The sequence below is a fragment of the Colossoma macropomum genome, unplaced genomic scaffold (assembly GCF_904425465.1).
Source record: "Colossoma macropomum unplaced genomic scaffold, Colossoma_macropomum, whole genome shotgun sequence".
NCBI classification, from domain to species: domain Eukaryota; kingdom Metazoa; phylum Chordata; class Actinopteri; order Characiformes; family Serrasalmidae; genus Colossoma; species Colossoma macropomum.
The window spans coordinates 28,901,325-28,929,245 of NW_023494784.1; the positions used below are offsets into that span (position 1 = coordinate 28,901,325).

The following is a 27,921-nucleotide window of genomic DNA, read 5'->3' on the forward strand; positions in this document are numbered from 1 at the left end:
ATTTATTTTATTATCTTTGACATCATCTGTTCTTTTGTCTTGTATAGAGTTTGGTTACGTCTGGCTGTTTTGAGTAGTTTATTTTCAAATAGTTTATTTTGTTTAGTTGCAGTAAACCGCTTGGAAAATGCTCGATTTGCTGCTAAGCTTGAAGCAGCTGCATGGTTCAATACTAAGCATCTGTAGGCTGTTATGCCTTTTGCAGATACTAGCAAATTAATTTGTTCCTCCTGCTGATTTCTCCTTGTGGAAATTACTGTTATTACTACAGTATGGCTCCGTTTTGGATGATATGAAATATCAGTTAATCTCCTGCTAAAACCCGGTTTTATTGACTTGGAACTGTGTGATTGCTTTGTTTCCATATAGGGCAACCCAACAGTCAACCTTTACCAGACTGTGAGTTCAATTTTCGACAAGATCTTCCCTGAAGGTAATAATGTGTAGGAAATTGGTTTGAGCTTTTTGTCTTATTAAAACAAATGTAATTGGGATGAGGTGAGGGAGCAGGGAGGATGGCTGCCGATGAGACACGTACTCCCCTCTGTTCCACCCTTTCATGCTGAAATATCTCTCCATTACTGCCCTGCTTTCTGTGAAATGTCTGCTGCTTCGATTTCAGACAAATGTCAGCATGCTTTAGAAAGTCCTCATTACTGGATACTTAAAGAGAAATAAGTTCCTTCTCGTTTTAATAGCTCCGTGTCAAGCAGTCACAGATTTCACAGAAGGTTGACCGTGGAACCACCTTGTTTCATGTTTCTAGATCCCTATGAGGCACGAACGTTTTGATATTGAGAGCTTCTGACAGTTGAGCAATGCCATTGGGTACAGTATGCATAATGGAAACCAATGTACAGAGCATGCTTCTGGTATAGATGTGCACTGGAAAGGGATGCATGTGTAAATATGCATAATGTGAATATTTATTATATTAGTGTGCTGGTGAGCGGAGAGCTTACTTCAAGCAGCAATATTTTACGCTAATAAATGGTAGTTTCACAGATTGCAGTACACAGTCTTAACCAAATGAGAACATCAAGCATATTCCAAATTATAGAATCTTGTTTACTCCTATGCAAATGCCTTTGCAGCGTATTGCAGTAAACAGTGACATATTCGATGAGAAATGTTTAGCTGTGGTAGCTGTTGGAGAGATATTTTGATTGCACTGTGTCCACGATGCGTCAGAGCCATGTTGGGCAAGGAGACACTCAGATACCAATCAGCAGCTGCACCATCTGCTCTGGCCTAATGACTACCTGCTACAGCTGAGGGAGAGAGATAGAGAGGAGAGAGAGAGGGAGAGACAAAGAGAATGATGGAGAGAGGCAAAGGGGAAAGAAAAAAAGACAGAAAGAGAAAGCGTGAGAGAGTCAGAGATGCACTGAAAGTTGGGGGAGGGGAAGCGAGGGATGGGGGAGATGGAGAGGATGAGAGTGAACCTTGCAGATACCCTCTCATTATGTGTACTGTTGCGGGGCTCCAGGCTGCTGTTCTACACAGAAAGGCACAGATGATCAGAAGCACATACACACAGTGGTGATCTTATATCAGGCCTAAGTTAAACAAATTGCCTTAGGCATTACATCTTCAGGGGGCCTGTAAATTTGCTGTGGTCTTGTTTATGTAGAAGGGCAATTTCAGATCAGCTACAGACTCCCCTGCCCAAGGACGTCATGCAGTCAGAACAGTCAATTAAACTTAAATCACTGGTCATGAGTGAAGGCTGGTGTTATCTTACATTATATACTCAGCACAGATGATGCAAAACATTTTGTATTGTATTTGTTGTTCATGCTTAAAAAATAAAAACCATAAAACTTCTTTTTGATTCTAACCATGACATTTTAACATTGTGTCTCACTCCTCGCTTAAACGGTTAGACACAGTGTGTACTCATATTTTTGAGTAGGCTTGTTTATAACATTGTAAGAATGTTATTGTTTTTCAGGATCAAGTTCAGTTAAACTGACCTGGGGCCTGTCTCATGAAGCAGGATTTATTGCTAGGCCAGGTTAAGCCAAGTTTTCTGTCTCATTACATCACATTGCTGAGCTACATCGCCATGGCAACTTATACTGCATGCCTAAGCTGCTCCAGGGCAGGTTAAGTTCAGGATATCAGATTAAAAACAGGTCTTTGTGAGCCTCAAACAGATATTTATGTTGTCAGTCACACTTTGTCACTTTTTATCACTTTTTAGTGGAGGAAATACTACATGTCAAGAAAATAACACAATAGTACTCTAATCAGCACCAATGCGGTGGCAGTGATGTTATAACAGTAAAAGATCAACATTCGCTCTGCGTTCTTCATAGTTATGTAGCTTTATTTCTTTTTCCTTTTTTTAAAACAAGCCACTCAACAAGTCCTTGTTTCTCATGACTGGCTAGATGTCATAAACGTCATGTCCATGCAAACGAGAATTAATCATAGCTTGAGTGTCCAAACTTTGGTTATCCAAAAAAGTTGTTAACCACAGTCATAAAACGAGTTCACATGGTTCGATTTGTGAAGGTTTTTATAAAGCTGAAACTTCAGGAACTCTGTACCCAAATATGTACCCAAAAGTTTACAGTAGTTAGCAAACTTCCTCCTACCAATTCCACCATTGCCAGAGGCCTTGGTTTCATCTGAGGACAAGAAACAAACACAAAAAGACTTAGTTCTGTGCAAAAAGAACAAAAAAACTAAGTTGGCATGGTACCACATTAGAAAAAAGCTAGCGTTTATTAATGGTTAGTACTTTGGTCATAACCAGCTCAAAATAATTTCTAAGCATTTACAACACATAAATAAAAAGGGCAGCAATGACCTCAGATTTTGATGTTTACTGATCTTACTGTGTCTTCTCCATTAGTCAGCATTAAACCTGTCAGTATATCATATATTACACATACAGTATATAATATATTCCAGAATTGTATGGATTAGTAAAGGACTGTTTGGATGATACATTATATTGTGAGTTCTGGTTTGGTTATATGTACTTATTATGTGTATCTTAAGAGACATTGTGTACACTTCTCAATTAGGAAAAGGTCAAGTGTGTTCAACTTTTTAGCCTCAGTGTGACAGTATGATCTGTCCCCAGCTGTTCACTAGTGGCAGCACTCTGCACAGTGAACTGCTGTTTACAGCTCTCCTTCGTTGTTGATCTGGTGCACGAAGCAGAATGTGAGGTTACGGAGGGCGGACTGCTCAGAAAACAGTAAGCACATCCATATGGAGGAATACAATTAAAATCCCTCATTTTGAATAGCTGGATGAAGTGAAAATAAATCAGCACTGCTGTTCTATCATTTGAGTGTGAATCTGTTAATTAGCCTCTGGTCACTGGGGGGCCTCTGAAAATCGCAGGCCAGACCTTTGTGTAATAGTCAATACTTTCTTTTACATTCTCCATGCCTGATAAGAGTAAAAATATCTCTTTACAACGCAGGTTGTACATTTTTAATTAAGCATACAGTGTGAATATCCGTGTAGCCTTATTCTTATTTTCTTCAGCATTCAGCTGCAAAATAAAATCGTTACTAAATTGTAAGACAGAAATGGACGTTGACACTGACATAAATTATAGGAATTCAATTCCGTCATAATTGTGACTGAAGCAGCAGGTCTAAATCCGGGCGCGAAGGCTCTGGAGACCTCCCACCAGGGGAAATAATTCTCAGTCTGTGAAAGAAGCCGTTCCTCTCTCACACCCCCAGCCACCATGCTGATCTTTATAACCAGTGGGGCTGCTTATCAGCAGTAGGCCTTGGTACTATATTGTGCTATGTACAGTCACTCCACCCAAGGATAAAAGAAAGAAAGGAGACAGGGACAGTTACGCAAACTCCAAACTTTCCTAAGGCTGTATCTTCCAGATTAGATTGCATCCTCTTTCAAAGCTGAAAGTTCATGTTTGCTTGCCATTTCAATTCCGATTTCCACACTGTTGACATTTCCTGGCAGATGAGGATTTGCATCTAGAATGATAAATTATTTTGAGAAGATGGATGTGGTCATGCCTCCCGCAGCGCACTATTATCTATTGTAACGTAAAATATCTCAACAAAGTGTCTTGGTGCATTAATGTAAATATTGCTTGTTTGCTTTACGGTGATTCCCTCAGAATTTATTGACATGAGGTCATAGCCAGCTCTAGAAAGCTTGTGAGGAATGCAGGGCTGAGCGTGACACATGATGGCTCCATGCTGTTAACAGTGCTCCTTCCCAGTCTAGAAATTCAATAAATGGAGCATTTATAGGAAGGTACGTCCAGCTTCTTCTGCTCAGTGTATTTATTGTGCCCCCTCTCCAGCCGGTAGAGCGGTCTCGGTGGTGGGTGGAGAGTTTGTGCGTTTAAACGCTGCTGGACAGCGTTGTCTCTTTAGCTGACATGGTCGTCACACTGGAGTAAGACTAGATCAGAGTCTTTCCCTTCACTCTTTCCATTTAAGCACACTCACCGTCTGGCAGCTGTCTCTTGCGCCAATTACATATCGAAGCAGAATAGATGGTGCTCGTTTACGATGACATCTGCTCTTGTTTGTGCACTGTCATTCTCACCTCATCATCTACTCTCTCTGTATATGACGTGATGCTTTATAATTGTTTGTGTCACAGAAAGTTGCTGGCACTCGCTCAATAAATGTCTGCCATCCTGCCTTCTCCCTAAAGTCTTAACTTTTTTTTTTTTTGCTGAGCGTGATGGAGTTCTATCACAGGGCTTTTGATGCATGTGTAATCCTGCCTCTCATACAGAAAAGCTCTCCTTCATTTTCACCTTGGTTGAGGTCCTTAGGAAACAGCGGTTCCCACAGCGCAATCATATTTTTGCAGGAAATATATGAGAGCTCCTGGGCATATGTGGAGAGGACAGACTCACTTTGTGTGAAATTAATCCATTCCCTCATCACAGAAATTGCAGTCTGGGACCTTGTTAGGCAGAAAAACGTTTTTAGAGCTAATGTTTTCATAGAGAACGCTTCGAAATATGCTCACTAATGATATCTGGAAAATTTACGATAATGAAAAAGATGCAACATTTGGGCAGTTCATACAGTATGAACACTGTACTCATTTGTCTTTACTGATTTTACCAATTCTGTCTCCGTTTTCTTATTTCAGCCTATTACCAAATGGATACTGCAGCACACTCAATTGAAAAATTATAGGTGTAATGCATTTCATGACTAACTGAGAGCTTTGGAATGGATCATTAATGTTATTAACGTTAGCCTCTTTCACTTGTTTTCATTGGGAAAAGGTTGGCCCTCTTACTAGTTCATTAAAAATGGCTTACATTGCATTAAACTGCTTTTAATAAAGCAGCAACATTGATTTATGATAATTTGGCATTTCACATAAGTGCTGCTCCAGTTTTTTTATTTATCTGTGATGTTCCAGGTATTTATTTTTGCTGTTTCCTCTGCAACCTTGTGGCTCCCGCACCTGTAATTGAAACGGTTTCGCCTTCGTTCCTTTCTCAGCCATCCATCATGGGAGCGTGATTGATAGAGGAGAGGTGAAGGGCTAGTGTAGCTCCTCTACAATCCCTCGCTTTAATGCCGAGAGATACGCAGACAGGCTTTTCCCTAGAGTCTGGCAGGAAGGAGATTAAAGTGTTTAATAATGGGATGGTGAAATTAAAAAGACATTGTGAGTGCACAGAGTGCAGATAGCTAATAAACTAATACCTTTAATGGTCTGGAGCAATCCTAGATTCATAATTATCTTCAGCATGTTGAAAGATTTGTCGTGAGTGTGCCATTTGCATGACATATGGTGATGAGGGATATACATGGTTTTCATATACATTTTAATGAGTGAGCAATTACAGCAAACCAAACAATTCCTGTCTTGATGTTTTGCAATGCTTTTAATCGTTTGAATATTGCATACATTACAGAATGCTGCACTCATTTATGCCATGTGCATTGTTTGCTTATTATGCTTTGAGATAATTGAATGAAGGTGCTGCAAATTGCATAATAACTTGAAGCAGTACATTTGGGGAGGCTCCATCTGCCATGGCCCTGTTGTAATTAGAAACAATGAGTTGTGCCTGCCAGCTTTCAGTCTTTCGTTAAGCCACAGAGTGTCAGCCAAGAGCGTGATGATAAAGGAAGGTAAAGTTTGTTCTGCAGTTCTCATGCAAGCTGAGGTGACATTTTAATCTGCACCTATCATATTTCATTTTTGTAAGTCTAAGATGTGGCAAGGACGTCACAGTCCAGCACGTCATGATGAGTTAAGGCAGCGTGTGGGTCGTCTTTGTCCTCTATGTCAGTATCTTTCCATCAGCAGGTTAGCCTACGCTGTGGCCTTAACCTCCATCACCTATATGGTGGACAATTGACCTATAACACAAGGTTGTAGTTGAGAAAAGAGAACATTCTTTGCTGGCCTGATGTTACCATTGTCCTCAGAAGGCCGTTAGCATAGCTGTGTACTGGTCACCCATTTAGGCAGATGGATGGGGTGTATTTCTGACACTTTAACTACACAGCCATCAGAGTCACCTAGCTGAGACAAATCAAAGATGGGTGATAAATGTCTTTCTGCCTGCAGGCACCTTGCAGGCAAACTGCTCAGTTTAAGACATCAGTAAAGAGAGCAGAGTGTTATGGAAAAAGCTTTGATTGGCCTCTTTAAATAGGTCTTCTATTTCATTAGCTTCACAGTTCCTCCATAATTATATTTTTAAAAGTACTTTTCTTTTATATAACTTACTATAAAAGCAGGTATCACCATTACCTAATGACAGAAAAATAGCTGACCTCAAAAAAGGGAATAAATCCAAGTCACTAGAGACCCCACAATATGATATCACAGTACTTGAGCACTGTTATTGAAGTACTGCGATATGACATATTGCGATGTATTGTGATTTATTACTTTTGAGTGACGATTATGCCTCCAAAAGAATACTTTCTCTTGTCTAATGAAGTGTACGCTTTGTTCTTCTTGCTTCAGTCTTTGTTTCATTAAAGCAAAGTAGAATTATGAAGTAGATTAAGCAAAAAAGTCCCCTTACGTATTTAGCAGATGCTTTTATCCAGGAGGGATTTACAGTTGTAGATGAATTTAACATTAGGAGTCTTGCCCAAGGGCTCTTATTGTTAACAGAATAGTTTAATAATTGATGTCTGCTTGGACAGGTAATTAAACCCCGGCCTCTCGTCTGCAGAGTTATCAGTGACAGTGTTGTCTCTTTAGTTGACATGGTTGTCACACTGGAGTAAGACCAGATAGACTCTTTCCTTTCACTCTTTCTATTTAAGCACACTCACCGTCTGACAGCTGTCTCTTGTGCCAATTATATATCAAAGCAGATGTTGCTCATTTATGATAACATTTCATCTCATCATCTACTCTCTCTGTATGTATGTTGTATATTTATATTTACATATTTAGCGTCTTGTTTCTGTTCAGAGAAGAAGTATCTCCAAAATAGAAGACAAAAATCTTTTTTACTTGTAAGTTAATGTAAAGAAGCGTTTCTGTTGGTCCATTCATCATGTAATTTTCCCACAATGTGAAGGGCAGCTGCTGAGCTCAAATTATGTACAAAATTAAAAATCTACCAAAATGGAGATGGACGTTATTCTTTAGACAGCAACAATATGCTTGTATCTCACAGTGATTTACAATAGTTACAGTAGTAGGTGAATGTAACATTAGCCTTGTTCAATGCCTCTGTAATAATTTAATAATTGATGTTTGTATGGACAAGAAATTAAAACGCAGCCTCTTGTGTGCAGGGTGACAGTTATCCACTGTGCTATCCACCTGTTCCTATCAACAACACCACTGCTAGAAGCCTTAGTCTCACCAGAAAGGTGGGGAACACACTTTTCAGTGCCATCATGTGGATGAAGAAAACAATGTATAACATGGATTTAATAGATATTCTTATATTAACAATTATAAATGAATGACCTTGGACCTCTATGTACTGATAACCTTTTTTATACCAAAATATCACCATGCTATGTTGTACTGATTTTTTTCTTCCACCCCCATGCATGAATGCAATCATCCAGATGAAGTTTCACAATTAGCCAGAGCGTAAGTCATTGTGTTTATTAGATTTGCTCCCATTATTTGGTAAGGAGAGAGCATAAGAGAGGCAACTTCATTTCCCTAGATTTATTCTGATCCTGGGCAAAAATGGACACATATGGGGACGAAATCTTGAGTTCTAGAAAAGAAGTCAGCCTCGCAGTTATTTTGGGGGTGTATCAATAAGTCCAAGTGTTTGGTGTTTGCTTATGCAAAATAATGAGCTTATGTTGGAACTTGATTCCAAATTGCTTCTTGAGGCTTGAGATAATCGAAATACAATGAATGGGCACTGACTATGAAATGAAATACATTATTGATTATATAAGCCTTTAGCTTTAAGTCAGACTTTACACTGTGTGCCATAGCAGAGAACAGCTCAAAAAAAGGAGATTCACATGCTTCTGAACTGTTGTTAAATCACTGGCAATTGCTCCAAGCAGTAAGTGTTCAGCATGGGTAGCTCAGCTGGTGTTATTTTAGAGCCTTTCCAGTACAGCAGTGTGGTAGATGTGGAGGCTGATGGGCCTGAAGTGCTTTTCTCTGCAGGGTCATACTGGTCGGGGGTCTCTCACTTCTTGCTTAAATCCTCACTCATACATACATAAACACACACACTCAGACATATGTATGCCCACCACCCATACTCCCCCACTCCCCCACTGTCTCATCATTACAGCAGTAGATCCACTGCTGTGGCCCTCTTGCTGGCTGAGAGATGAGTCTTATTGTTTTAGACGTGTTTAATGATTTATTTACTGCCTCAGCTGAGCATGACTTAAAATTAGCAACAAACAGCTCTTGCAGCCACCATGTCCTGCTGGCACCTCCTCGAAAGCGCCAAGCTCTACCTAGAAGCCTCCGTCCTATAACCTATCCCACTGACTGTACTCAGGGGTCTCTAACATCCAACCCTATCTCTGCTGCTATTATAGGAAGCCCAGCTTTGAAAATAGTACCATCACTATGCAAGCCATTAACCATACTGTTAGATAGGCGAGCTCGGCACATGTTGGGTAAAATAGGGACAGTAAAAGCACCCCTGTTGTTTTAGAGCAGAGAGACAGCTGAGATGGTGCACCACAGTGCTTGAAATATTTCGAGCCAGTGGGACTCGACTGTTCTTTTCTAAAATGTATATTTGGCTCAGTTTGCATTAAAATTTCATGCTCAGGTTTCTCCTTACTTTAATTACCTTAAATGGTTTTTATTCTTGCAAGCTGTAGTAACTCGTGTTGTTGCAGGTCCATTTATTCATGTTAAAATCACTAAAATGTTGTTCTCGGAGTGATGCTGCTGGACCCTGCTACAGAGAAGTGGTTTCTGACCTGGTCTCCTTTTTCGCTGCTCATTTGCTTTCATGTTTGCCAGCATGAAAACAAGTTATCGTAGTTTTCCAGACAAAAAAAAAACTTGTGAAGTTATTTGAAGACATTGATTGATAGCAGTTTGTATAACTGATAATTAGGCCATTCATTTTTACTTTTTTTTATTCAGGATCTGATGACTGTTGTCATTGTCATTATGCTATGAGCTAACTCAGCAGACGCAAGCATTAGGAATGCAGAGTTTTATTCGTTCTTGGATCGGTGGCAGTTGGGTTTGGGCTGAATTTTGATGTGTTTAGGTCAAGTTCAGCTTCAAATCTTGGTGCTCTGGGTCAACTCAGATTTTTTTCTGGCTGTATTCATATTCAGACCTAAATTTCAGATTTTTCTGTGCCATCTGGTATGTAAGATAACCTCCCTCTCCTGTCTTGAAGTGCACTTGCTTTCTAATGATATGGTTTGATAGCTCAGAGGTAATCACTGATGACAGACTGGAGACCCTCAGGTGAACACATGCTTCTGATTGTATTTGGACATTTCTGCTTTGCTGCATTCCTTCAGTTTTGACAGCTTGACTGTGGGCTAGAGTCTGCATTTTGCAGTACACTTAGTGCACCCTGGGCAATTAATCTACCACATGTACATGAATTATAGATATTCTGTGCTTAGTGAATATGTAGTATCTGTGTACACCCCCATTCCTAGGTTTAGCAGTAGTTTCTATAAAAAATCATGTATCGCGTATTTCTCCATCGCTTGCTTGCACTCTTATTCCTTCCTTTAGTTTCTGTCTCCTTCTGTCACTCTAATTGTCATTTAATTCAAATAACTATAAATCCATATCCACTTCACCTCATGAAGCTTATCACACCTCCATATTTTTCTCTCCTTCTCATTTTCCCTGCCTCTCTCTCCCAGTGATATTGTCTTAGGAAAAGCCTCTGATAATCCCCATTACCCTCATTATCTCCTTCTCTTGATGAGCTTTTACATCCCATTCAGACATTGACATCACTGGTGTAGGATTTCCCAGTTAGAGTCCAGTAAGAAGGTGAGACCATGCTGGCCTCATTCCAAAACGTTAGACAGTGACCACAGACACACTGACTGAAAAATAACTGACAGAAATATCTAATCGGTGAAGTGTTAATAAGGCTGCTTAGAAATGGATACTGCCTCCGTAAGTAATTCCCACCGTATGGAATAATGCAGCATTAATGCAGATTTTATGAGCTTGTTTTCCTCCTCCAGTTCAGTGTGATTTATCAAAACTTCTCATTCGGCTTAATGTAGCCACAATCATCTAATTGTCTGACAGATTTCCTGCTCCTCACTTGCTACTATAGCAAAAACCTCAATTTAATTCAGGCCTTAAGCTTCAAATATGTAAATTACTATTGTCTGCTAATGTTAGGGTTTTGCTTAGAGCCTCGCGAATAAAACAAAAAAAAAGCACTTCAGCTTTGTCTTAGGTAAGCGTTATTGATCTTGTTTTAAATGCAAACCATGTTTGCTCATTGCTGTGGTCTTTGAACATTCTGAGGGTGATTTGGCCTGTAGCGCTTCATAGTAGCCCTGCAATATGAAATATTGAGCATGGCTTATGAGCTGCGTTACACAGAGGATGTGTGTGGATAGAAGCCATGATTTCTTCATGTTGGGTTCTTATAGATCCAGTCGTTGATTTCATTTTCAGGGTTCAGCCAAAGCGTTTCTGCAAATAGCCCCCCTCTGCTGTATGCTTTGTCCAAACTCTCCCTAGAAACATGTCTCCATGCTCCCTGTCACGCCAGCCATTCTCCCTGCTTCAGATCCATTACTGCTGCCAGCAACAATACATCTCCCACACACTGTGTCCCTGCAGGAAGAGCCAAGGTGGCCTGGAAAAACAGCTTATATCATCAGGAATTTTACTGTCCCCAGATCGACTTTATGACTTTGAGATGAACTTCAGTTTCCTCCTGGTTCAGACAGGTCAACTTGTGCTTTATTTCTGTGAAGGCTAACCCCACCTATTAGTAATAAGGCTGCCAGGGTGGGTATGTAGGTGGCAGACTTCACACCTACTCAATCCTTTCTTTTTTGTCGCTTCACTTTGATATGATGCATGTGTTTACATTGAAGACAGATCTAAGCTTTGTGATGTTTCTTAAATGTCCATTATGGAGGGAGGAAGCACATTAAGAAAGCGAACCTCATGCTGAGCCCAGCGGCCTTCTTTATCTTCTGCCTCTCGCATCTTCACTATTTCAGAAAAGTGGCCGTCACAGAGTTTCCCACTGGCAATCATTCAATTATGTGTTATCGGTCGAAAACATAAAGTCATGCCTCATGCAGAGAAGCCTTATCAAGGCTAGTTTTAATTAGAAATCTGGTGAGAAAGGGACAGGCAGGAGTAAGGCAACCTCCACGAAGACCTTCATGCATCATTAAACAGCAGACAGGCAAAACCGAACCTTTCAAATTGAAACAGCAAACAGCTGAAAGGAGAGGATGACCAAATGACCCAGTGGGGAAGCACTGGCTTCATTATTGACTACAGTCACTCTCTCAGTGTCTAAAGTTTTATTTTCTTATTCTTATTGCAACTGCACTTTAATTGGCCATGTGTAGTTTTATGATCTAGACTGCCGTAAAGGATCTGTTATAACGTTTAGGTTGTTCGCCATTGGCACGACTGGTAAATTGGCATTTTCATGACATGGTTGAATTTATTCCAGAAGTAGAGAGACTCAAAGATTGTTCCTTTATTTATTTCTTAATTCAGGTCTGGTCATTTCTGAAGATAGGTAGTTTCATAAATTTAAACTGATGTGTATTAAACTACAGACGTCTGTATCACCGAGGCATTTAAAAGCTCTGCTTACAGACCCATATGAGGCTATAAATCAAAGTGCTTCCTTTCTGAGCTATAGAGGACAATATAATTGCTCTCCTTACTGAGTGGAGTGCAGAAAGCCTAACCTAGCAGCTACATGAAATTGTTGCCTCTGCTTTGATTAATAGATGTTTTTACACTGCTCTCCCACTGCAGATTTGCCCCTTGACTTCCCATGAATCATCATATATTTTGTATCTTCTGGTTGTTTTGGCTAATTATTTCAGTGGCTTGCAATTTTCCCCAAGATTCAATAGATTGCTTGTCTCCTCATTCATGAATATACATGGCTGTGATGGGTGTTTGCTCATGCATACCAAATAGATTAAGGGCGAATGTCCCTAGCAGTAAAAGTCTAAATTGAAGGCGTATTTCTTGACCATGGCTCTGGCTTAGAAGAGTAACCAGTGATGCAGAGGACATGCCAGGATTGAACAGAAACAGCTTTATTAACTGAAATGAAAGCTCTATTTAATATGAATTGCACTGGGATTAGTGTCACAGAGTCTGGTAAAAGTTTTACCATGTACAGTATATCATCGCTGTCCCCTCCCAAAAAAAAGTAACTTTACAGGAGAAGGCAAAAACTTTTAATGTACTATTGTGTAAAAATATTACAAGTGATTTTGGGGCATTTCTATTGGTCCAATCATCATGACAGTAAAAGGCAGCTGCTGTTGAAATGATGTAGAAAAAAATGAAAATGTTAATTAATATATTGTACAGTATAGTACAGATGACGTTTTGTTGTTTTGTGAAAGTAAGTAAACACATCCTCTACAGAGAATAAACCTATATATGACATTTTTCAGCAAATTTTAGTTTTGTTTATTTGCTGAATTCAACATATCAGAGAAAATAAGGTATACAATGTGCCATAGCCTTTTTAGCAAATAAACAGTAACTGTGCAGAAGAAATTATGCATCTGACTGTATAGTTATTAGGATATTGAGAATATTAGGCCAGCCTAAATGAGTTACTCCTACCTACGCCTAGTTCTCCATGAGACTGCTCTATTTTCCATAGCGTCTGAATTTAATTCAGTTGTATATTTGATAATAGCTCCTCGATGGCCATGCGTGCGCTGACAGTAGCTGGCAGGCAGAGGCGCACGGCGTGCAGCGTGCAGAGATGGATGGATGTAATGGAGCAGCTTTACTCTGACTCTCTGCTCTTCTGCTCCTTGCCACTGTAATTCTGCACTAGGTTTAATGTCAGTGCATGAACCTGCCAGTTGATATAAGCCATTCAGCCAAGCCATGAATTAAAACATGAGGTTTCACTTTGAAACATCAAACACATTCCACTCTACTAAATGAGCTGACTCATTTTCATTCCACATTTTTAATTTTTTTTTTTCCTTACGGATTTGTCCGTGTTGTATAGCCATTACCCTGGCAGGAGCTGGACTCACTATCATTGACTTTGAGCATAGTGTGTTTAAAGGTGAAAGTGTCCATGGCTATAATGTGAATTATGTAGTTAAGTATATCTGTACATCTCTCTTCTGTTCGCTCCAGTACATTTGAATCTGTTCGCCACAGTAACCTGCACTTTCCAACCATTTAATCTGCGATTGGCTGAGAAGCAGATGTTGAAGAGCGGTCTTGTACTACCACTTAAGTTAATAAAATTTGAATAGCAGAATAGAGTGTGCGTTTGGCAGGCGGTGCGGTGTGGTGTGTACTGAGGTGTACTGATGCTGTGACATACTAGAATTACTGTGTAGGATAGTCAGAGAGAGGTGACAGGGCAGACAGAGCAGTGGTTCGGCTCAGCTGCCTGTCAGCTGTCCACTGCTTCACACTACCTTTTCTGCTGCAACGCTGAGCTCCTGTCAATCACACAAATGAGCACTGCACCTGTGGATTTATTTAACATTTTTTTCTATTTATTATTTATGATGTGATTCTGTCAACAATTCTGTTGCAGTATGAAGGTTAATCATCACCAGGAGCTTGCAGAGTTGGGGTATGTGTGTTCTCCATCTCATTGATAATTTTCCTATTCTTTCTTACAAAAAGTATCAGTCTGCTAATATTGATTTCTATTGTATTGCCGATAAACAATATACAAATTGTTTCTAAAGAGTTTCTAAAACTAGAGAAGTTCTCACTATCCAAACACAAGAAACTTGGATAGTGAGAAGCAGAAAATGCAACCAACCTCTAAGACTAAACATTTGAGGTGTGTAAGAATATCCCTGCAACTTTCTTTGAAAAACTGAAAGCAAGTCTCCCGGAAAGAAAGGGATCTGACCTAAAGGTAAAAAAAAAATACTGGGAATTTTTCCCCATTATATTTAGTTGTTGAGGCCTCTGTGTAATCTCCTGTTAAAATGTTTTTTGCTGACATGAATGAATCTTTTTGATTGGAAATTAAATAAATAAAGGTCTCTTGAATTTTGGAGAGTACTTCATGGTTTCATGCCCTTTCATTTGGTGTGTCCTGTGGGGCATGGAATTTCCTGAAATTCTTTCTCTTCTAGGGCCACCATGCTCTCCATCTCTCCTTCTTTCATCTTTCTCTCTAACGTAGCCACAGCCTGAAAAGAATACATTCCTTAAGCTAAATTCTAAAAAAAAAAAAAATTAATGCTGGGTGCTTTGATGAAATTCCCAAAGAGAGGATAGACTGAACCACTGCATTCAATTAAGAGAGGGGGAAAGTATGCATAATAGGACATAAAAAATTGTCCTTTGGTAATTAGCAGTAGGTAATGAAAAAAACGTGGAGAAAGTGGAGATTTGATGCGAGATGGAGATTTGCCAAGTTGATCACTGCTGGAGAGTAAACAGGATGATCCTGACCAGCACAGCACAGATCCTGCTGCAGTCAATTCCTGAATCTATGCATGTGCTCAAAGTGTTTTGGTTTGAATACACCCCTGGCTTATGCCAGCTTTAAACAAAATCCATACTGTGCTTATCTGTGATGGACAGTGGCTATCTGCTGCTGTTTCTTGTTGCAGCACGAGGCATTTGCCCTTTAGAAGTCTTTATCTGCTTTTACTGACAAAACTTTCTCCCTGTCTGTCTGATAAACAGGCTCTGATTGTAAAAAGTCTATAGGTCTTCTGTTGCTGTTATCTCCATACCATCATTCGTCTGTGTGTGTGTGTGTATGTACTCGCCTACAGACAAGTCCGGCCACAAATCACGTAAGCTGGCCTGCAGGTGATCTTATCTGGTTGCTTTCTGGAAGTTTCTTTTAAGTATAATGTGCTGGTGTTGGGTGGCTGCTCTCTTGCCTTGCCTTGACTATGAGAATGCAGCAGGCCTTGTAGCACAGAGTGTGATGTTATCACATTTCCTTCCTTATAACCCCACCTCCACTACCACCACCACCACACGCACACTCTCAATCAATTCTCCTATACCCCCTAGGCACCCTCAAGCTGAGTCCTCGCAGGGATTTACATCTTCCCCTCAGAGCAGATTGAGAGATTTCAGCAACTTTATATATTTATGCAATTTTCATTTTCTGTTTGCACCTGTTAGCGTGTGCGCTGGCAAGGGAATATCATTGCTTTGCTTCTTTGCACAGCAGATGGTCAGCAGTGTTTTGTGCCTATTTTGGCGCTTAATAAAGTTGAGGTTTATACGCAATATAATTCAAAGCTAATGGTGTACAAAGCTGTAAAGGAACACTGTAAAAGTAGATTTGTAGCAGTTTAAGGCTGAGTCTTTACGAGGGAGATTAATATTCTAATCTTCTGCCGACTGTTTGCTGTTTTTGTGCAAAATGAGTCACTGACGTCTGTGTGTGGAGAAGCACAGTGGAAAAAGGCTCTGCATAACCTGGTCTTGAACTCCTGCTTTCCTTTGTGCAGCCGCCTCCTTTTGAAAAGCTGTCTGAATGGAAATGACACTGTGGGCACCTATTCCCCTAATCTTTGTGAGGGAGGAGTTGAAGCAGGGAGATGGTGTGAAATTTTAATGGCCTTCGGTATACTGTTCATCAGAGTTTGATTAGCCGTCCATGAAACATGATGAATATGTGGATATGGTGCATAGCGATACCCATGCTATGTCTGTCTAGTCAATAACAGCACAACCAACCATCATGGGAATCATGTAAGGAAAATGTGGGGCTGTAGAAATGCAAAGCTGAATATTTGACTACTTAGGGTTAAAAAACAAAACACTTTGATAAGGTTGTTTACTCCCGCTTGGGCTCCTACTTACCAGCACAGCCATGCACATACAGACACAATATTCTCAGCTCTACTGAGCGGCTTGCCTGATAGCATTATTTAATTCATTGCTGGCACAAACACTTTGTCACTGTCAGCATTGTTTAAAGCAGATGGGCTCCAAGGCTGCGGTAGCTTACTTAAGTAACCTTTGTATTCTCTCTCTTTTATGAACTGTCATAACCTTTTACTGTCTCAGAGCACGCTTCAAAGTTTAGATTGGGAATTTTAAATATGACAGAGTCCCTGTGGGTTGACTGAGACAGATAACATTTGAAACACTGCTAATGTAACAAAACCGAGAGTGCCAAATCAGTACAGGCAGTGCTGGCGGAATCAAAGCACACAGAGCTATGGCAACAGACTTTCAGGACCATGGACAGAGAATTATATGCTTGCATAGTGTTCTGAAGGATGTTTTCCCTTTGGAATCTTATTCGGAAACATTTTATTGGATGAGTCTTTGGTTCAGTGCCAGGTCAGATTAACATGGTTTAACTTACAACATCGATTGTGTTGAGTTCAGTATGCTACATGCCTAAAATTATGTGGACAACCAAACAACACAACCAGCCACAAGAGCAGTATTGAGGTGGTGCACTGAAGTTTGACGATAATGCCTGGCTTATTTTTAGCATTCCAGTTAATCCCAAAAGTGTTTTTGGTGGGGTTAAGGTCAGGACTCTGTGCAGGCCAGTCAAGTTCCTCCACACAAAACTTGACAAACCATTTCTTTGTAGATCTTAGATGACATTGTCAGGCTGAAACAGAGAAATGGCCTTCCCCAAATGGCAGCCCTATACTGTGCGACAGATTATGTGGCTTGAGCTGGAGCTCCTGGATGTTTCAACTTCACTATAACAGCACTTACAGTTGACCAGGGCAGCTCTAGCAGGGCAGAAATTTGAAAGCCAATGAGCTCTTCAGTACAACACATTCTGCTGCTAGTGATTGCTTGGCTGTATGCTTGGTTTTATGCACCTGTTGGCAACAGATGTGTCTGAAATGATCAGACTCACTAATTAGAAGGAATGTCCACATACATTTGGCTACATAGTATATGTGCAGCGTAATTATTGTGGGGTTTTTTTATTATTTGACTATAAATTAATTGAAAGTGTTTTTGCTGATTGATTTATGTCTTTTTTTCAGATTCTGTTTGTCTCCCCATGAGAAGCTGGTTAATAAATGGTAAGTAAATGTAGCATTTTAGAGAAAACAGTGTATTTTGAAAATGTTATTTCAAATAATTAATGAATCAATGCATATATTTGTGATTTTTTTTATAACTGCCTTGTGTTTTAACTCAATATAAAGTTACTGAATGTGTATTTTTTTAATATATTTTTGTTGAAATGCTGATTCTGTTTACTAGTGACACCTTTTAACTTTTACATGTTAAATGAGGCCACACCTGCAATTCCTCCCTCTCATAACTACATCTCACATATCTTGTGTATCTACATATCTTATATAACTTAAGCATTAATGTAAGAGTAGTTACAGAACAGGTTGTAGTTGTTACTGAATACTATGTTTTATACTGAAACTGATTAATAAGCCTGGAGTTAAGGGGTTAATTGAGATTGAGATTAACCAGATTAAGTAAAAAGAAATGTTCCTAAACTGAAATTACGCAAACAAAATAGCCTTTTGCCTTATGGTTAGATTTCATAAGTTCTTTGTGCTGAACCCCTGTATGCTTCAATTCCTCTGGCGTGTTGATGTGGTTATTCACCCCACTGGGAGGAGATTGAGCCAGTAAACTGGCTGCTGTGCAGTTACAGCACCCTTATCAAAAACACCACAGTATCAAGCCCCAAGTTCTCATAGTAGTCGAGACACACTCGTTTCCATATGAGCTCCTACACTGCTGAATACTAAATCAAAATGCATCCAGATTTCTCACTCATATTCTTCGGCAAGGCTTAGTTATATCAGAATTCTAATACCCCAGATATAGCCTTGAGATAATACCCAGATATACTGTTCCCCAGAACAGCACTGGATTTTAGTGTATTATTTGGATAAGGAAGGCAAATATTTCAAACATCCAATCATTCTAGCTTTGTTTTCTTGTAAAAGAGAACTAAAATGTAATGTTTTAATTGTAAAGAACATTTTGACCCCATCTACATGGGCTTGTTTCATGTGACTTATGTTTAACCACATGCATTTACACTCAGTAATCGGTCATCTTCAGTTAGTCAGATTAAAATCCAATTGCTGTGTAGCACATAATATGCAAATCAGCTCATATGAAACAACCAGTTGCCTGTGGTCCTTGATTTTCTTGTTCTATTTAAAAGATGGTTAACGCTTCCTTAGACTGACTTTACACCAATGTATACAAGAAGACAGCTGTTTAGAATGATTAGTCTCATGTATTAGTCGCTGTGATCATGGACCACGTGTTAAAATGTAGTAAAGTGTATTAGCGAGACAGCGAATCATGATGAGGCGTTTTATTTTAACTAGCTCAAGCTGCTGAAGGCTACTGAATTAAACTTGGAGGAGAAACATGTTGAAACTGTAGGAGCAGTCATTCCTCTGTTTAGTGGTGGCAGTTCTGTGACTGATGCCCACCCCCATGACATAAAAACATGACTAATAGAAATCATCTATAACTACTTGGAATAAAATCTCTTCACATTAACTTACTGAAAGGGGCGAGGGGGGGTATAGCAATGATTGCAGACCAGCAGAGAGAGGCGCTGCTATAGTATTAGGAGGGTTTTGGTTGTATAATGTGGCTTGGAAAGACGAATGCATGTACACTTGTATAACATTTAGCTAAAATGTGTCTCAGACCACCTCCTGTGGCATCTTGTGGACTATGTGGATAATCTCTATCCGAATATAATCCTGATATTCAAGATGCATTAAGTGACAGGAGTAAACAGGATCTTTGATTTGCTGGCATGGAATGGTAATTTCTTTGACACCTAAGTAAAATGCTATAACAACTGTACGAGTAACACCTGCATTACGCAGGTGTAGACAGGTACAAGCCATAAGATGCATGTCTACAATTTCATGTTGTACTCAATATGTGCTGTATGTTAAAAAAAATAAATAAATAAATTGTGCATGGTGACAAATTTGCACTGTACCAACACCATACACCATATACACGACAGACCTCTGAGGACCTTCCTCCTATGTTAACAGTGTTAATGGCTTCTGGCTGCATTGTGTATGACTATGCTTTAAAAAATTAATAGTTCAGTGGTTTTGAAACCAGGACTCAAGGTCTGTCATCCAGGCCACATTTCGCTCTGTACCATCTCTCGACACACATACACCAGGTAATCAAATCTTGATGAGGTGGTTCAGGAGGATTGGGAGCTGGACTATATTTAAAAAGATGGACTAAATGGCTCCCTGACGGCTGGGTTGAGATCCAGAGTTTAAAGCATATGCATGCTGTTTCTTGTTTTCCAGACTTCAATGGAACTTGTGGAGGAGTCTCAGGAGGAAAGTGTGGAGCCCTACAACAATTTCTTGCCGTTTCTGCGTGAAGAGGGAATAGCTGAGTTTTTCTCTAAAGCCATCCATTTCTGACAATTAATGTCAAGCGGCACACAGATGCAGCCTTGTGCTGCTTTGCCTGAAGCACCGTCACTAATGGCTGGTTTGCCACTTGAGTTTTACCTACCTAAACACGCATAAATGCTTCAGAATGCCTTCAAAAGTGTCATGCCTTTACGTGTTGACAGTTGTTTGCTGGGCGAGCGCCCTCTGGTATCTCAGCATATCCAGACCCACAACGTCATATGTGGGCCAGCTGTCTGCTCCTGCACGGAAGACCATGAAAGTCCACAAAGCCAACACCACCACCTTTAGCAACATCAGAACACGGCCGTTAAACCCCCACGGGTTTGATTTCATCATTAACGAGCCGAAGAAGTGTGAGACCAATGTGCCGTTCCTAGTGATTCTTATCAGCACAACGCACAAGGAGTTTGACGCTCGCCAGGCGATTCGAGAGACATGGGGTGACGAGAGCACGTTCAGTGACCTTCGCATCATCACTCTCTTCCTCCTCGGCCGCAGCACCGATAGCGTCCTCAATCAGATGGTGGAGCAAGAAAGTCAGATCTTCCACGACATCGTAGTGGAGGACTTTGTGGACTCGTACCATAACCTGACCCTCAAAACCCTGATGGGGATGCGATGGGTGGCCACCTTCTGCAACCAGGCCAAGTATGTGATGAAGACGGACAGCGATATTTTCGTAAACATGGACAACCTGGTGTACAAATTACTAAAACCCACCACCAAGCCCAGGAGGAGGTATTTCACAGGCTATGTCATAAACGGCTCACCTATTCGGGACATGCGCAGTAAGTGGTATATGCCCAGGGACCTGTACCCAGAGAGCAAGTACCCGCCATTCTGCTCTGGCACAGGCTATGTGTTCTCAGCAGATGTGGCCGACTTGATCTATAAGACTTCCCTCCACACCCGCCTGCTGCATTTGGAGGATGTTTACGTAGGGGTTTGTCTGAGGAAACTTGGCATTCACCCATATCAGAACAGTGGCTTCAATCATTGGAAAATGGCCTACAGCCTCTGTAGATACCGTAGAGTCATCACCGTGCACCAGATCTCCCCTGAGGAGATGCATCGGATCTGGAACGACATGTCCAGCAAGAAACATCTCAAGTGTTAGTAATGCCTGAGAACTGCAATGTATATGTGCCCATTTTTATACATATAGGATGTAAAGGACACAACATGCAGCAGCATAACATGGAGAGCACATGCAGTCGTCTCTTTAAGCCCCGAAAACAGCCTGTGACGTTTAGTCGAGTGAAAATGTTCATGTTTTTATTAGCCCCCTTGAGCCTTTGCTTGGAGTGAAGAATATCCAACTGCTGGCATGCAAATGCGAGGTGCGCTGAAAAGTATACTGCGAGTGTGAGTGTTTTTGCCATGCCAGTCTAATTGCATCAAGTGAAGGTGCACCATGCTGTTTTAGAATACCTTAAAGGCTAATTCATGCATAAACAGTTTTTTACACTGTAGAAATTTGGCTCAGCTGCTCAGCAAAGGTGCACTCTGAGTTGGATGAGGCCAAACATGAATGTCCTTGACAATTTTTCTTTTCATTGCACATAACTCTGTTGGATGTAATTATACAGAAGCGTTGATGGTGATCAGCACCAATGATGGCAGTGTTAATATATTGTTGAAAATATTCCAACAGATGCTTTTGTTTCAAGTGGAAGCGCCTGAGTTCTATTTGTTTACATGTTGTGTAAGCTTCCTTTCTGTTGAAAAAAATATTACAGATATGAATATGTATAACTCTTTATTTATAACAACTATGACAAAATTATTTTCTTACTTCCTGTATCCGATGGTTAACTTACTTCAGATCTAGCTGGCTCATATTTGTATTACTATTGCATATGCATATTATATATTGATTACTTACCACATAGTAAAAAGTATCATATAGTGTGTATTTACTGTATTTGGTAAACGGCACTGTAAAGGCATTCCTTAAAGGAATGTATCATCATCTGTATGTTACATATCAATCTATAAGAAGCACTTCAACAAAATGACTGGACATTATATTTTCTAGAACTTGTGGAGGCCAAAATTTAATTTTCATGTGTTTATTTTTTTATTCACTCATACTATTAAGCAATTTGTGGCATTTAACTGTGAAAAGCATAGATAATGGGGAAACTGTCCCAATGGGAGGTTGTTGTATTGTTGTACTATACTGTGGATTTTTTTAACATAAAAGTACTCGAGCATATTGCTGCTTCTTTGAAGTGTTTATCTTTTTAATTATATTTTCGTTCATTTACATTTAAGACCTAAGGACCTAATGGGATTTACATGCATTTTGATTGCGTGAAAATGTGTTTCTCTGTTTACCTTTTATTATTGCTCCCTTTATGGGCTTCTTGTTCAAAATGAACACAACTTTTGCTCTCTGCAATTTGTGTCACTTCTTAGTATGATACAGCCTCAGAGTTTTCCTTGCTTCAAATTAACTTTTGGTAATCCAAAAATATAGATCCAAAGGAATTAAGCTCTGGAATTAGTTGCATCTTATACTTGGTTACGTCTCCTTGCCTTAAAAACAACATGGGTCCTTTCAGGTGAGCTTTACGCCATTGTATTGAGATAGTTCTTGTCCATTTTAGCCCACTTCTGCCAAACTGGGTGCACATTTTAGATGTCACATTTTCAGGGCTTGTGCCTATTTCAGCCTTTTACCTGCTGTTCTAAACTGAGAACTAAGATTGAGGTCTGGTGATTTTGCAGGTCAGTAAAACTGTCAGTGTTGCAATATGACTGGTAAACCACTCACAAACAGACAGCTGTCAGCCTGGAATGTGGGAGTGTCAATGTTGTGTTGTGTTCCAACATGAAGCACAAAGTTAGTGGAGGAGTGGAGTTAAATGGACAGAAATCTCATAAGCCTCATGATATCTTTACCTGACAGGACTGGAGCTGTTAAGGTGAGAGGATACTTAACCAAGCATTAGAGAAGAAATGATGCATGCAGCTATTTTTTTGTCCGGGGGAGCTTATTTAGATAATGACTTACTCAGAAATCACACAAACACATTCCCTCTAAGCAGTTGTCTGATTCAAGCTACAGCAAGAAGTGCAGCATTTCTACAAATGCCCTCCAATGTAGAAGGAAAAGTGGTACAGAAACGGCCCTTTTAAAAGCTGATGGTGGTATTCTCCTAAAATAATTTGAAGGCAAGAGTAAAAGCACACCTCTCCAATTCACCTTATGTCCACCCTCAGGGATTCACCAGCCACTAACCTTGCCAAGTAGTGTCATTTGGCAGACATATAGCAATCAGAAGTTGTGCCAGATACTGCCACTGCCAAATTCTATCACCACCAGTGACAAATTGGTTCAGTCTTTGGTATTGTCAGCTCATGGCATTCTGTGCAGTGATGGAGGCTGTTTTGAAATGCAGGATGTCTTTTACAGGATTATGGGTGGAGTTGTCAAAGCACCATCAATAACAAGAATCAGTGATATTTTCCTTCTAAGAAGGAAAGGACTATAACAATCAAAGCATAAGAAAGACTGTACATGCTGTGGCTACATGCCAGCATTCAGACTGGCATGCAGTCACGAGCTGTTTGTATATGATATTAACTTTAACAGTGTGTAGGTAGGCACTTTAAATGGTGCTGACCTATGACCCTGTGAACAAACACTACAGCTTTAATGAGAAGTAGCAGGAAAACTCTCAAAATAGGTCATCATGTGATAATGGTGCTACATCTAGAAATAAACAAGTCATTGGTCTCTCCCAAACTCTGCCACAGTTGTTGAGAATCAAAGCTAAACCATAGAGTTTAGAATTGCATGAGCTGGATCATTCATTCTTCACAGTGTGGTCAACTGTGATATCCAAGAAAATATACACAGGCATTTTCATTGCATATGAATTCACCAAACAGCTTGGCTGGCCAGGACATCTGAAAAGCTTCTTTAGAAAGAACAGGAATGATGCTGACAAATGTGTGTTGGTGAGTATCGTTTAATGTTGGAACTGATTTGTAATTTAATTTCTAATGGAGAAGGAAGACTGTAATTTATAAGTGTCTTTGGGAAAAGGCACAATGACAATGATACTGAATTCCAGCACCCGGCCATCCAGTCTGTTAATAATAGCAGTTCTTTATTGGTTGCTGTTTTTTTGAAGTTGCTGATCTTGCTGATTACAGAAAAGGAACAAGAGTAATAATATGCAGAAATGGTACCCACACTTCATGTATAAAACACAGCTTCATAAAATACTTCAAGCTAGTACTATTTTCAACCTCAGTTTGAAAACAGAGTGATTTGGAACTAGTGTATGTATTTTTGGATTCATGACTCATCTTTGTCTTTTGGTTTTGAACATTTGTTTGTTTTAAAGTAAATCAGAGACAGATGTAGAAATTAAAAATGATCATGCTGGGTAGTGCAGTGGAATGACAGGACTGCTTTTTTTATAATCAGCAGCTGGGTTTTTCTCCACCTTTTATGGTGTGTTATGGATCTATAGTTTTTGTTACACAACAAAGCCTTATAGGTTAAATCTGGATGATTCTCCAAGGGCAAAGCGCTAGAAACACAGGCGCATGTACATTGCACTGCCCAAAGTCAAAGTGCATTACAGCTTTGTAATTTTCACCATTAGCCATTAACCAGAGAAAATACTATTAAATGAAGGTATCGACTGAAAAGCAATTCTGCTTAATGCTGCTTTAACAACAATAAAGCAGTCTCTGCTTTATACGGCTTCGGCTTGTTACCTATGTTCTTAGGCACGGATTAATGAACAAGGCACCTCTAGCATTTAAGCGTCAACACTGTCCCGAAAAATTAAGCAGTACATTTGCACATGGCAGCATTCAGGTCTCGCCTCATACTTCCAGTGGAACAAACAAAAAAAAAAATCCATTAATTCTTATTGGATTACATACTTCTTATATGTACAGTACAGTTCATTTGTATTAAAACAACATTCATTATGGAATAATGAAAATGTGCTTTTTCCCCATAAATAAGACATCTTACATTTGGAAGGAGGAATTCTATTAATAGAATTAACACAATCTTTAGGTTTCATGGTATTAATGTGCGCACCAAAAAAGCTAATCTTTCAACACGAAGACCAGAGAAAAGGAAATAAAAGGCATTCTCTTTTTCAATAAATAATAATAATAATAATAATAATAATAATAATAATAGTTTTGCTGAAAGCATAGGTAACACAACAACAATAATAATAATGATGATAGAAATTCTAATTCTCTTTTTTTTTTTTTTATCACTAGCTATTGCCACCTGAGAGCATCAAGAGTTAGCAGGGCTGAGTTCTGCTCTGTACTTGGGGAAGTGGGTGATGGAATGTTGTTGAGAGGCATTGCGGGGACAGCATTTAGGCCGGGGGAGGCTTAGGGAAGTGCATGTGTGCGCGCTGAGGGGAGGTTGTATGTCTGGGATATTGAGCGATGCTAACTTTATTGAGAAGGGTAGAAGGTGGTTGTGAGGAGGAAAGAGGTGAGTGAGAGGATATGGAGTTGTGAGCGTGTAGGAGTAGCATGGAGGTTGGTACTAAACCCAGTCTACTCTTCCTGTGGCATTCAGTCTCTTCATACAGGGCCTCCTCCCTCCTCCTCTCCTCTTCCTCCTCATCAGTCACAGACAGGCCATCAGGTAACACTCAACTGGGCAAAGCCAATCAGCTTCACCTCATCTGGAATCTCTGTGCTGTCGCAGCCGGATGCCTGGACACACACAAATAAAGCAATTAATAAAAACATTCCACCAGCAACATCAATTCTCCAGGCAGTGAAATATATACAGTTTGTTATTATTTAGTAATGTAAGTTTTTGCAGCTAGTGATTTTTTAATCTTAGATTTCTCTAAAGTAAGGCTGTCAAGATCACTTGATCTCACTTGAATCTTAATTAGAAATATATATTGATTAAAATCCTTCAAAGGGCTTCCTAGGCTGCTGTTGTAGTAGTGCCTATGCACTGATCTGTTTAGTTACAGTACTATGCTAAAGTCAAGAGACAATCCAGCTTTTTTTTTTATCTCGAGTAGTATTTACTGATTTTTCTGAAGAGACTAGATACAGGAAAATGCAGGAAGAGTCAAATGAAAATAACTGGAAAACACAGTTTCTCAAACTGGAGTTTAGAAAGTTATTAGAGTAAATGGGACTCCAAACAACCCTGCAAAGACCTAGTTGATCACCAAAACTGTCACAATCAGATAAACTGTACTGAAAATAGTCTCAAAGTCACATCTTTGGGAAATTAAGCTCCACTCTTGCTTCACATCTGAAAAAACCCACAGGTGTTTCTGTCTATCCTTCCACTGTGAGAAGACAACTCAGCGCTATGAGTCTGAAAGGATGTGTAGCTGTCAAGAAGCCCTTACTGAGAAAAGGAAATAGCTTCTGGTGTTCTCAGAACAATGGACTGACCACCCCAGAGTCTAGACCTCAACATCATTGTTATTTGCATCATGAGAATCAGAAAATGCAACCAACTTCTAAGACTGAACTTTAGAGGTGTAGAAAAAAATATCCCTGCAGATTTCTTAAAAACGGAAAGCAAGTCTCCTGAAAAGAATGAAAGCTGTAATAAATACACACAATAGTGAAAACTGACCTTATATTTAGTTGCTGAGGTGTAATTTTCTGTTAACTATAAGTTTCTGCTGATGCTGACAAATGAATAGCTTAAATGTTGTTTTAACTGGAAATTAAACAAATAAAGGGTGATCTCTGACTTTTGCACCATACTAAATATCCATTTTTATTGTCTGACATTATGATGACTTGATTAATCATCAACTGAATTACTTGATTGCGATAATAATCACTAGTGAAAGCCCTACTTTAAAGTGGTGGACAAATAATAGCATAACTCCACGGCCTAAAGAGCAAAGTGCAACACAGATGTCTTGGTATCCTCGAAGAACGTTAACCGTTAAGTTGTGGCGAATTGTTTTATAGGTCTGACTGTATTACACTGCACATTCACTAAATGCTCAAGTGCACTGAGGTGTGGTAGAAATGTAGGATATGGTGTGAATGAATCTGTGTGTATGTCTATGTATGTCTCTGCTGAGACATGCTAGGTGTTAGATCCATTCATTCTGACACTTCTGAGCAACTCATGGTCCCCACAGGGGGAGCCTGACCCATGCACATCTATTTTCAGACCAGTCTCCTGACCGGGAGAAAGAGCTACCCACACATATCCGCACTGCGGATTCTCTCACACTTTCCAGGTGCAAACTTAAAGCTCACCTCTTTAGGCTGCAGATGTGATGGGTTCACAACAACTGGCTGGGAGATTTTACACTGCTGTGAACGTGCTTCTACTCGCGGAGAGTAAAGGAATATTTCTGCTCGTCTAATTAATTAGTGTTGCATGATCCTTCCTTCATTTGTTAAGTTGCTATGAGTAAGAACACCTGCTAAATGATAAAGTAAAATAATTCAGCGCGAGTGTGCACACACACGCACACACTAGGCTGCCTGCCAAAGCTTTCAGTAACACACTTCCCTGCAGTGAGCTTGTGTTCTGTTTTTTTTTTGCTCTCTGATCAAGAGGACAAGCTCAGTGGAACCAGCCAGAACCCACAATATTTTATGTCATATTGACTTAAGCTGCAGTACTTTTCTATTTTTCTGAAGCAGACTTGGCTTGAGTAAATCACGAACAGCTATGAGAAACTTATCGATTAGTTAGAGACAATCAGCATTAAATGGAACCAAAAACTTGACAAGCTTCCAACAAAGCAGGAAAACAATCAGGAATGGAGGCACAGAAGGAAAGAAAGGAGGCTAAAACAATGAAAAATAAGGAGAACAAGAAACTGTATTACACCATTTTTTCAACCTCAGCTAGGGCTATACAATGAATCATATCAAAATCGTGATCTGCTGCAGCACT

At 39.8% G+C, this 27,921-nt stretch overlaps 2 protein-coding genes across 2 annotated transcripts in view; one reads left to right on the plus strand and one right to left on the minus strand.

Moving 5' to 3' along the window:
• b3galt1b (UDP-Gal:betaGlcNAc beta 1,3-galactosyltransferase, polypeptide 1b) overlaps positions 1-21,701 on the plus strand; it is a 113,992-nt gene extending 92,291 nt beyond the window's left edge. Inside the window, exons 3-4 of the mRNA XM_036567504.1 lie at positions 17,610-17,648; positions 19,902-21,701. Coding sequence (XP_036423397.1) covers positions 20,140-21,132 — 993 coding nt within the window. The 5' untranslated portion in view covers positions 17,610-17,648; positions 19,902-20,139 and the 3' untranslated portion in view covers positions 21,133-21,701. The remainder of the gene's footprint in view (positions 1-17,609; positions 17,649-19,901) is intronic.
• Positions 21,702-25,258: 3,557 nt separating this feature from the next.
• The window catches only part of stk39 (serine threonine kinase 39), a 51,726-nt gene continuing 49,063 nt past the window's right edge, over positions 25,259-27,921 (minus strand). Inside the window, exon 18 of the mRNA XM_036567517.1 lies at positions 25,259-25,733. Coding sequence (XP_036423410.1) covers positions 25,659-25,733 — 75 coding nt within the window. The 3' untranslated portion in view covers positions 25,259-25,658. The remainder of the gene's footprint in view (positions 25,734-27,921) is intronic.